General features: G+C 54.6%; 1 protein-coding gene across 4 annotated transcripts; it reads left to right on the forward strand.

Annotated features, from left to right (window-relative positions):
* Positions 1-231: 231 nt before the first annotated feature.
* Positions 232-11275, forward strand: DNAJC5G (DnaJ heat shock protein family (Hsp40) member C5 gamma). Of its 4 annotated transcripts, none has more exons than XM_088667040.1 (7): positions 241-366; positions 1529-1637; positions 3720-3838; positions 5551-5764; positions 7790-7943; positions 9330-9421; positions 10471-11275. In XM_088667040.1, the coding sequence occupies exons 3-6, from the start codon at positions 3726-3728 to the stop codon at positions 9416-9418; spliced, it is 570 nt and encodes a 189-aa protein (XP_088523166.1). In that variant the 5' UTR covers positions 241-366; positions 1529-1637; positions 3720-3725; the 3' UTR covers positions 9419-9421; positions 10471-11275. The 4 variants fall into 4 exon arrangements, with proteins under 4 accessions (XP_060129232.1, XP_060129233.1, XP_088523166.1 ...); XM_088667041.1 differs by having other exon boundaries at positions 9333-9421; XM_060273249.2 differs by lacking the exon at positions 1529-1637 and having other exon boundaries at positions 232-366.
* The last annotated feature ends 299 nt before the right edge of the window (positions 11276-11574 follow it).

Consider the following 11574-nt stretch of genomic DNA (forward strand, 5'->3'; position numbering starts at 1 on the left):
GTATAAATTTCATGAATCAATACTGTAGTTTTCTGGGAAAAGGAGACCCGCCCTTTCCCCTCCACTAAACCGAGTGAGCTCTTTTTCTTCCTCCCCTGTCGCTCGGGCGTCTCCCTCTCTCTCCCAATCGCAGCCGCGCGGGACCCTTGCATCCCGGAAGCGCGGGAGGCGGACGACTCCCTCTTCGTACCACTACGGTCCCAACAGCCCGTACGTGCTCTAGTACGCATGCTCGCGGCCCGCCGCGCACAGACTGCTTCCGTGCATGCGCAGTGCGGGCGCCTGGTCCTGGTCGCTCGGTCGGTGACCGGGAAGCGGAGGAGGAAGAAGAGGTAGAAGAGGAAGAGGCCGCCGGAGACCCGCCTGGTGAGCCCGGAGGGGGAACCCCGGGCGTCGCGTCACGCGCCTTCCTCGTGACGTCACGCCCCGGGCATTGCGTCACGCGGAGACTTGGGGGCAGCTCGGGAAGCGGGTCTCCCTCCTTTGCCGGTTGGACGGCGGCCTGGGGAGGGGGGGGGGCGGGAGGGAGGCCGACCTGGCAGGGCTGTTGTGCGGGCGGAGGAGTCGAGGGCCAGCAGCCCGGGAGGGAGGGAGGGAGGGAGGGGAGGGGGGTCTCCCTCCCCCCGTGGCCTCGTTTCGGGCTAATCTGGCTCAGCCCTTCGGCCTCGCAAAGCCAGATCAGGCGGGCTTAGCCTGGCGGGGCAAAAGGGGAAGGAAGCGGGCGGGATGCAAGGGGCGTGTCAGGAGGGGGGAGAAAAGGCTCCCTTTCCCTTATCGGGGTCCCAGGAGCCCCTATAGAGTCCTTAAGTGGGTTCCCGATTGGTAGGAGAAAAGAACAGAGGCCAAGCAGAGAATATGGTGCCTTCCATAGCAGTGTTTCTCAACCAGTGTGCCTCCAGATGTTTTGGGACTACAACTCCCATCATCCCTAGCTAGCAGGACCAGTGGTCAGGAATGATGGGAGTTGTAGTCCCAAAACATCTGGAGGCACACTGGTTGAGAAACACTGTTCCATAGTTCTAGTTACAGGTAGGTAGCCGTGTTGGTCGGAGTCGAAGCAAAATAGAAAAAAAATCCTTCAGTAGCTGCACCTTAAAGACCAACTAAGTTTTTATTTTGGTATGAGCTTTCGTGTGCATGCACACTTCTTCAGATACACTTGAAACAGAAGTCACCAGACCCTTATGTATATTCAGAGAGGGGGTTAAGGGAATGGGTGATGGGCTGATAGGAGTGGTAAACCTGTTGATGACTGTTAACGACTGTTAATGACTGCAATTGGTCTTGCGGGGGGGGGGGTAGCAAGGGCTGAGGTGCTAAGGAAAGCTTGATGAGAGAAGAATCCTATTTACAGGTAGGTAGCCGTGTTGGTCTGAGTCGAAGCAAAATAGAAAAAAAAAATCCTTCAGTAGCACCTTAAAGACCAACTAAGTTTTTATTTTATTTTGGCACACGAAAGCTCATACCAAAATAAAAACTTAGTTGGTCTTTAAGGTGCTACTGAAGGATTTTTTTTTCTATTTTGCAGAGAATATGGAGAAGCAAAGCAGCTAGGAAGCCTGGTCTTTCTTCAACTGTTGCAACAGGGTCCCCCGCTCACCGCACGCAGGAAGGGAGGAGAGGAACCCAGGACACTGGTGTGCAAGCTCTTATATAGACATTTGAAATTGCCCACCCTGTAGCTCAAGGTCACCCCCCCCAAAAAAAAACATCATACATGGATCGCAGAAAGAGGGGGTCCACAGCAGAAATTGGAGTGTGCTGCTTCTCTCCTGTCTGCCAGGATACCTGATAATACCTTACTTGGTTGCCTTTTCTGGGTAGCCTGGCCATTCCTTGGAGATGGTTGATACTGTACTTAGTTCCTGAAATTATATTGAGAGTTTGCTCAGCTTAACAGATGCCTGCCAGACTGTATTTACAGGGAGGCGTAAGCCCCTACACAGGGCCGGCTCTAGGTAGACCCCCGGCGGCGCGGTGAGCCAGGGCGCCCTGCGAGGGCGGGGGCACCGGAGCGATCTCCGACTCTCCGCGCCAGGGCGGCCGACCTGCTTGAGACTGCCCTGCCCCTACGGTCCAAAGAGCATTGGAAAGATTTTCCCATTTCCTTCCTCCTTGCAGAGAAATAGTTGAGGTCCATTTGGGAGAGTCAAAATGGCTTCAGGATTGCTCTCCTGTACTATTTCAGACACGTGGTTTATATACTTATGTATATAAGTATATAAGTTTGCCTTGTACATCTATGAACATTTAATTTACATAGATAAGACCTTAGAATTCCTATAACAGGCGGTTGCCAGGCTGGGGACGGCTGGTGTCCATCTGGGCTGCCCCCTGGGAGGAGTCGCTGTCGCCAAGGCAAAGCGGGATGGGGGGGAGTGACCCCCATTGTCTCCCCCCCCCTCCCCTGAGTAGCTCTGGGTCTGGCAAGGGGGCCAAGGCACCAGCGCAGCTCCGGCTCAGCCTTTGCCTTCAATCCCCTGGGGCCCATCAGCATGTTGTGGGGCTTGGCATGGGGGGGGGGCGCTGCTCTTCCCCCCCTCCACCCAACACTTTAAAACCTCTTAAGAAAGAAGGCTTTCAGCATGTGTCGTCTGTGTTTATGGCACTCATCTTTTTCTCCAAGGTGCTCAAGGTGGGGGGCGTGGTTCATCTTCACGACAGCCCTGCGAGGTGGGCTAGACTGGGAGAGAGAACAAAAGTGCCCCCCAGGTCACCCCCAGGGAGCTTTGCGGCCGAGTTGGGACTTGAGCCCAGCGACTCCTCCCTAGCCCAATGCTCTAACCCAGGCACCCCCAAACTGCGGCCCTCCAGATGTTTTGGCCTACAACTCCCATGATCCCTAGCTAAGAGGACCCAGTGGTCAGGGATGATGGGAATTGTGGTCCAAAATATCTGGAGGGCCGAAGTTTGGGGATGGCTGCTCTAACCTCTACACCGCCAGAAAATACTCCAACAGGGATTGGAAGTTCCATATTATTACAAAGGCACATGTAAATACAGAATGGCTTCTCAGTTCTTTTCATAGAGCTGGAAGGGACCCCCAAGAGCCATCTAGCCCACCCCATCCCAGTGCGGGAATCTTTTTGCCCCGTGTGGGGCTTGAACCCACGACATGAGCTTAAGTGAGGCTCTCCTGACTGAGCTATTCTTGATTTGATCATCTGAAGCTTATCATCTTATCCCCACCACACTCCCTTTTTTATCCTTCTGTAACGGATGTGTTTGAACTGCTGGCTGAGTGCCCCCCATCCAGCCCCCTTTCCATGCCAGGCAAGGGTCCCTTTCCAGAGCAGCCAAGGCTGTGCCAGGCAGAGGACATTTGCCTGCTTTCTGTCTGTCTGTCCTCATGTCTCACCCTAGACTGGGCCTGAGGTCTGCTCTTTTTGGGGGGTGGGCAGGAACTGCCCCCCCTGCTCCTGAGAGTTGGAGGGAGACCTGGCTGGGCATGCATCCGGGGTGGGGGGAGGTTTGGGGTCTTTTCCTCACACCCCACCCAGAGCGAGGTAATGCTGTTGGTTGGACCCCACTCCCCCCCACCCCAATGTGATCATTGAGGCTCGTTGGGCCTTGGGCAGGGGTCTCCTGAGATCTGGGGCCCAGCCCAGCCCCTCGCCTACAGAATCCTAGAGTTGTAGAGTTGGAAGGGACCCCCCGAGGACCATCTAGTCCAGCCTCCTACAATCCCTGACCCTATTCTTTTGTGCCGCTCAATCTAGAGCAAGATGGCGGACGCCGGCCGGCCGCAGCGGAAGATGTCACGGGCCGGAGAGAGTTTGTACTGCATCCTGGGCCTGGAGAAAGGAGCTTCCCCTGAGGACATCAAGAAGGCCTACAGGTGGGCTTGGAGGGGCTGCTCCCCCTCTGCTCTCCTCCTGCCCCCAACTGGATCTGGCTTCTTCCCCAACCATTTTTGCTGGCGGGATTCCCAGTGGTGGCTGTGAGAACAGGGCAACTGGGGGTCTCTGACCCAACCCAGCGGCAGGCCTCTTCAGATGGATGGGCTAGCAGAACCTCCATGCCCAGGGGCAGTCTACCCCCTGAATACCGTGTGTGTGGGGGGGGGAACTGTAGAGTTGCAAGCAGGTTCTGCTTGTGGCCCTTCCGATGGGTGGCCACTGTGAGGGTGCTGGATTAGAAGGACCCCCCCCCCCAATGCCCTGGTCCAGTGGGCTCTTCTGACATTTGTACGTCTTACATTTGTACGTCCTTCCCAATCCTAGAGGAGGCAGCAGAGATGTGGGGCAGGAGGGCAGAATGCGGGTCCCTCTTGCCACCCTCTACTCCCGGGGGGCTTAGCCCTTGCCAGCACCTGCCCCTTCCTTCACCTTCCTGGTCACATCAGTGCAGCCGCCCCAGTCATTGGGAACACAGGATGAGGACTTACATTTCCCAGCGCCCTTTTTTTTTCCAGAAAAGGCAAACACCCTCAGCCTTTGTGCATGTGCAGAGTGGGGGCCTTGGGCAGGCGCCTGGTGACGTCTCAGAAATGGAAGGAGGCGTCTTCTGCCCTCTTGGTGCTGAATCTGTGGGGGGTGTCCTTTAGCCTCAGCATCTGTGTTTCCTTGACCTGGAAGCCTTCTGTCCCCCTGGTCATTGTCTCTCTTCTCCCTCCACCCCCCACCCCCCAAGCACTTTGACTCCAAGTTCAAGGCCGCCTGGTTGCTCCTTACCAGCCCCGAGAGAGGAGGGGGATCCCAGAGATGGACTGCCTTTAGAAACTCTTCCTGGGTGGGCTTCTTCCTGCCCCTTAGATTTTGACATCCAGGCTTTCTTTAGCACAATTCAAAGTGTTGGTGCCGACCTTGAAAGCCCTAAATGGCCTCGGTCCAGTATACCTGAAGGAGCGTCTCCACCTCCATCATTCTGCCCGGACACTGAGGTCCAGCACCGAGGGCCTTCTGGCGGTTCCCTCGTTGCGAGAAGCCAAGTTGCAGGGAACCAGGCAGAGGGCCTTCTCGGTGGTGGCGCCTGTCCTGTGGAACGCCCTCCCATCAGATGTCAAAGAGAAAAACAACTACCAGACTTTTAGAAGACATCTGAAGGCAGCCCTGTTCAGGGAGGCTTTTAATGTTTAATAGATTATTGTGTTTTATTCTTCTGTTGGAAGCCGCCCAGAGTGGCTGGGGAGACCCGGCTAGATGGGCGGGGTATAAATAATAAATTATTATTATTATACCCATTTCTCTCCATGCTTCCCGAGTTTCTGCAACCTTGTGAAGCTTCATATTGGAATTCTAGAATTGTGGAGTTGGAAGGGATCCCCTCCAGGGTAGGGTCATCTCGTCCAACCCCCTGCAATGCAGGAATCTCAGCTAAAGCATCCCTGACAGATGCCCCCCCCCCCACCTCTGCTCAAAAACCCGCAAGGAAGGAGAGTCCATCATCTCGCAAGGGAGTCTGTTCAATGATCGCACGGCTCTTAATGTCAGCAAGTTATTCCTGGCGTTGAGTCGGAATGTCCTTTCTTGCGATTTGAATCCGTTCGTGCTTTTTATTTCCCCTCCGACTCTGCTTGCCCCCCCCAACCCTGCCGCCTTCCCCTTTCAGGAAACTGGCCTTGAAGTACCACCCGGACAAGAACCCGGAGAATCCCGAAGCCGCGGAGAAGTTCAAGGAGATCAACAGCGCCAACAGCACCCTCAGCGACGAGAACAAGCGGCGGATCTACGACGAGTATGGTTCCATGGGGCTCTACGTCTCGGAGCAGTTTGGGGAGGAGAGCGTCAAGTACTACTTCCTCATGTCGAAATGGTGGTTCAAGGTGGGTGGCCTGTTGCCTGGGGGGAGAGGGACCAAACGCCCCACCCCCACCCCTGGGGTACAAAGCAAAGGGTGGGAGATGCAGCCGAGTGTGTGTGTGATAGAGAGAACGGACCCGTATGGGTGTCCCCTCCCCCATGTATTCCCACACACCCCAGCCAGAAGTTTAGGACCTTTTGCTGGAGTCACAACGTGTGTTTGTTATTGTTGTTGTTGTTTAGTCGTTTAGTCGTGTCCGACTCTTCGTGACCCCATGGACCATAGCACGCCAGGCACTCCTGTCTTGCACTGCCTCCCGCAGTTTGGTCAGACTCATGTTCGTAGCTTCGAGAACACTGTCCAACCATCTTGTCCTCTGTCGTCCCCTTCTCCTAGTGCCCTCAATCTTTCCCAAAATCAGGGTCTTTTCCAGGGAGTCTTCTCTTCTCATGAGGTGGCCAAAGTATTGGAGCCTCAGCTTCAGGATCTGTCCTTCCAGTGAGCACTCAGGGCTGATTTCCTTCAGAATGGATAGATTTGATCTTCTTGCAGTCCATGGGACTCTCAAGAGTCTCCTCCAGCACCATAATTCAAAAGCATCAATTCTTTGGCGATCAGCCTTCTTTATGGTCCAGCTTTCACTTCCATACATCACTACTGGGAAAACCATAGCTTTAACTATACAGACCTTTGTCGGCAAGGTGATGTCTCTGCTTTTTAAGATGCTGTCTAGGTTTGTCATTGCTTTTCTCCCAAGAAGCAGGCGTCTTTTAATTTCGTGACTGCTGTCACCAGCAGCTGACAGCGTTTGTTATTAATTTGGGCTTACCGTTCGCATTATGCCCGCTGGCCTGCGTGATCCTTTATTTAGCCTGCTTCTGATCACAGATTCATCCCTGCTTGTAAGATTAATCTTAATGCCACTTGGTTTTAAAGACCCTTCCAGTTGTTCCCACTTGCTTCTTACTATCTTTCTATTTTGGCTGTCATACCTGCTAGTTCAACATATTCTATTAGTTTATTAAACAGCCCCTGGTCCTTTGTCAGGAAGGCTTTCTCTTCCCACATTTTTGCATACAGTATTTTTGTGGCTTCTATACGCAAGTATAGAAATAGGAATGCTTCTGGGTTCTTGTGGGGGAAAGTGCACTTAAGCATCATTTTTAATTTGTCAGATACAGTGGAACCTCAGTGTTCAAACATAATCTGTTCTGGAAGTCCGTTTCACTTATGAAACGTTTGAAAACCGAGGATCAAAGGGCTGGTAGCAAAATCCATTGAAAAAATGGAGGAACGCGCCTCGGAAGCCATTCGACTTCCACGGCGCGTTCGAAAATGGAAGCATTCACTTCTGGGTTTTCGGCTTCTGAAACATTTGGCAGCCAAAATGTTTGAAAACTGAGGTTTGACTGTACCATTTCCTAGATTTTTTTTAAAGAATAATAAGAATAATATTGAAGAAAACTGGGTATTGAAAACTGGCAATTTGCATTGCCACCACATGTGAATTAAACAGCTCTCTGTATCGGAACATTTCCAACATAAATTTGATTCTCTTCTATACATTTTTGGGTTTACTGGGTATCAGATCATTTTTCCTGGGTGTCATGTACATAATTTTTGAATGTTTTCCCTAATTGTGTAATATGCCGAAAAAACACTCATGTTTTTCCAGTTTTTCCCATGCTGAAAGTTCTATATGGTACCTGAAATCTGATGCCCGGTGAATCATTGCTGCCCTTACAATCTCATCCTCAGTTTCCTTTTGCTTTGTCAATTCTTTCCTAATATGGAAAGAGAATCCACCACCTTCCGAGGTTAGGGAATTGGGGAGTGGGAGCCGTCCGAGACACATTCACGATAACCGTCTGTGCCAGGGTCCAGAAAATTCACTGAGGGGTATATATTATCTATTATGCTTGTGCCAACTGTATCGATAGCATGATCTTCAGTAATAAACCATGGGGCGAGTTCCGGTTGCCACGCACCCCATGGCAGTGTGTTGGGAGGTAGCGCTCCTGACCGTCCGCTCTGCCCCTCTCCCCAGCCCCTGATGGTGTGCTGCAGCCTCCTCTCCTGTTGCTGCTGCTGCTGCTGCTGTTGCTTCTGCTGTGGGAAGTGCCGCCCCCCAGAGGAGGAGGAGCCCTACAAGTACGTCAACCCTGAAGACCTGGAGGCCCAGATCCGTGCCGAAAACGAAGGTACGACTTTGAAGGAGGGGGGCAGGCTTTCTTTTTCGCTGGCTCTGGGGGCTGACCCTTTGAAGGTGACCCAGAAACTACCACTAATCCAGAATGCGGCAGCTAGACTGGGGACTGGGAGTGGCCGCCGAGACCACATAACACCGGCCCTGAAAGACCTACATTGGCTCCCAGTACGTTTCTGAGCACAATTCAAAGTGTTGGTGTTGTCCTTTAAAGCCCTAAATGGCCTCGGTCCAGTATACCTGAAGGAGTGTCTCCACCCCCATCGTTCTGCCCGGACACTGAGGTCCAGTGCTGAGGGCCTTCTGGCGGTTCCCTTGCTACACAAAGCCAGGTTACAGGGAACCAGGCAGAGGGCCTTCTCGGCCTGGTGGAATGCCCTGTGGAATGCCCTCCCACCAGAGGCACGAATACAGGATGGGTGACACCTGGCTTGAGAGCAGTACATGTGAAAAGGATCTAGGAGTCTTGGTAGACCACAAACTTGACATGAGTCAGCAGTGTGATGCAGCAGCTAAAAAAGCCAGTGCAATTCTGGGCTGCATCAATAGGAGTATAGCATCTAGATCAAGGGAAGTAATAGTACCACTGTATTCTGCTCTGGTCAGACCTCACCTGGAGTACTGTGTCCAGTTCTGGGCACCACAGTTCAAGAAGGATACTGACAAGCTGGAACGTGTCCAGAAGAGGGCAACCAAAATGGTCAAAGGCCTGGAAACGATGCCTTATGAGGAACAGCTTAGGGAGCTGGGTATGTTTAGCCTGGAGAAGAGAAGGTTAAGGGGTGATATGATAGCCATGTTCAAATATATAAAAGGATACCATATAGAGGAGGGAGAAAGGTTGTTTTCTGCTGCTCCAGAGAAGCGGACACGGAGCAATGGATTCAAACTACAAGAAAGAAGATTCCACCTAAACATTAGGAAGAACTTCCTGACAGTAAGAGCTGTTCGGCAGTGGGATTTGCTGCCAAGGAGTGTGGTGGAGTCTCCTTCTTTGGAGGTCTTTAAGCAGAGGCTTGACAGGCATATGTCAAGAATGCTTTGATGGTGTTTCCTGCTTGGCAGGGGGTTGGACTGGATGGCCCTCGTGGTCTCTTCAAACTCTACGATTCTATGATTCAGAGGTCAAAGAGAACAACAATTACCAGACCTTTAGAAGGCATCTGAAGGCAGCCCTGTTTAGGGAAGCCTTTACTGTTTGATGTTACTGCTTTATTATTGTTATCGGCGTTCTGTTGGGAACCGCCCAGAGTGGTTTTATTTTATGGAGCAGAGTCTGTGGGGTCTGCATCTCTGCTGAGCGCTTGGAGGGGGGAATTGCCTGCTCCTGGGCCGGCCTTTGGGGGTCTCTTGACGGCAGCTGTGCTTGTTTCCTTCCCAGCAGGCGGCGGAGACGCCATCCGGATGCAGCCCACAGCCAGCGCCTCCTTGCACACCACAGACGAGACACAGCGGCCACACAAGCCCTGACCTGTAAGTAGAGCAGTCGCACTTCCCAAGGGGTGGGGGGCAGCGGCAGGGGGAGGCTCCTCCTGGGAGGGGAGGTGGTTCGCGTTGGAAAGGGACCCCGAGGGTCATCCAGTCCAGCCCTCTGCAATGCGGCAGCCACAGCCGAAGGGGGCTTTTCCTGCAAGCCCTGTGGGAGCTGCTGCTTTCCAGGTCTTGTGGGCAGAAACACCCCCTACTCCCTTTTGGGGAAGGGGCAGAAAGAGGCATGCCTTAGCCTGGCTTCGAGGGCTGAAGCCTTTGAAGCAGCATTGAGGGGGGGGGGGAGAGAGAGATGAGGAGAAGCCCTTGCTGAGCAAAAGGCTTCTTTGTGGGTGGGTCTCAGTTGGCCATCTAGTGCCTGGCTCACATGGTTGGCATGCCTGGGACAGATCCAGGCGAATGACACAGCCAAACCGGGTGGGTCAGGTGGGAATCTTCAGCAGGGGCTCCATAGTTTTGTAGGGACCCCCAAAGTCCTGCAATACAGGAATCTGAGCTAAGGAATCCTGAGCAGGTGGCCAGCCAAGCTCCGGTGAAGACCAGCCGCTTGCACCCCCTTCCTCCCCCACCAGGAGGGTTTGGGGGGCTGCTGGGGAGGGGCTGGTCTCTGACCCGCTGCTTAGCAGGGGGTGCTGTGCCAGACAAGGCCCTGCTCGGGTCCTGAGGGTGCCCGTGGGGACTGGCAGGCTCTCTGGGGCACCCCAGCCTGCCTCCCTCTCCCTCCCCCCTCTCTCCTGCTCCCACTTCCCGTTTCCACTTCTCCTGCTCCCACTTCCCACTTCGGTCGGAGGAAGCGATGCTTGTGCCCACCAGTTACTGGTCTCTTGCGCCCGGATAACTGCTTTAGGGCTTCCCAATGGGACATCTGTGGGGCCTCTGTGAGAACAGGGGACTCGGGGGGGGGGGCTTTGGGTCTGATCCAGCCCCCAGCTTCTGAGATTCAAGCTGCCAGGCTTGCCACCCCAGGCAGGGCCCCCCATCCCTCCCTCCCCCCCCCAGGGGCCTCTCACCCCCCTCTTCTCTCTTCCCTGCAGAGTTCGGCTGACGGTCAGAGCACAGCCCCCCCCTCTTCTGCAGCCATTCCAGAGACCACCCCCGGGCCCACATGGCTGCGTCAGGCCTGCCGCTGCACTCTGGGGCAGAGAGACCCCCACCCCCCACCCCGGAGGTCCTTGCCAAATGCAGGGCGGCCACACGCCTGAGCGACCGCCCCACCGCCATTGGGAATCTTCTCAGGGAACGTGGCTGAGGGCACAGCAGAGGAGGAGGAGGAGGAGAGCAACTTCCAGCCTCGCAGGACGCCGGCGGGGGCCAGAGAAGTGGCCCCCCTCCAGTTCAGGGTTGGCAGAAGATGTCACCTGCTGCCTGCCCACCCACTTTTTCCGAACGCTTTCTGACCCCCGGCTCTTTCCTTGGCCAAAGGCTCCTGCTTCCCAAGGCCAGGCAGCCGCTGTGGGGCAGGGCTGGAGGTTCCCTGTTGAAGCTGGCTCTCTCCTGCTGGGGAAGGGGGGTTGTGGGGCTTCCCACCTCACTGGCCCTGCCCCCCTTTTGCCCTGTGCATTGGTGCCAAAGTGCATTTGTGGGGCCAATGCAAGTGAGCCCCTGCCTCCCCCCCTAGCTGGTGGGGCTGGGGGCTCCCTCCCCCTCTGCCCTGAGCTGCAGCTGCTCTGGGGGGGATTCAATCACTGTGCAGAAGGAGCCTGGTCCCGTCCCCCCCAGTTCCCTCCCTGGCCCTGCTGTGGGGCAGCCCCCTCTCGGGCAGCGCCCCTCTCTCTCCACACTGTGACAAGGAACTTCTCTAGGGTTTATGGACGCAATTAAATGTTTCTGAAGGAAGGAGCCGCTGTTTCTATGCTGTCAGTCTGCCTCTGGGGCGTCTTGCTGAAGGGGCGAGTCGGAAGGGACGCCCCCCCCCCCAAGGGGGCAGGAATCCCATCTGAAGCTTCGCCGAGGGACCTCTGCTTGAAAACCTCCAAGGAAGGACAGCCTGCTGCCTCCTGAGGGAGCTGTTGCCGTCCGGATGTCCTCCCTCAGAGCGCAGTTTTCCTAGAGAAGCCCAGGAAGTCGGAAAATTCAGGATAGAGAGAGGGAGCTCCTTCTCCACAGAGTTCAACAATGGATCTCACTTTCGCAGGAGG

This window comes from Zootoca vivipara, chromosome 3 (assembly GCF_965207765.1).
Source record: "Zootoca vivipara chromosome 3, rZooViv2.hap1.1, whole genome shotgun sequence".
Taxonomy (NCBI): Eukaryota; Metazoa; Chordata; class Lepidosauria; order Squamata; family Lacertidae; genus Zootoca; species Zootoca vivipara.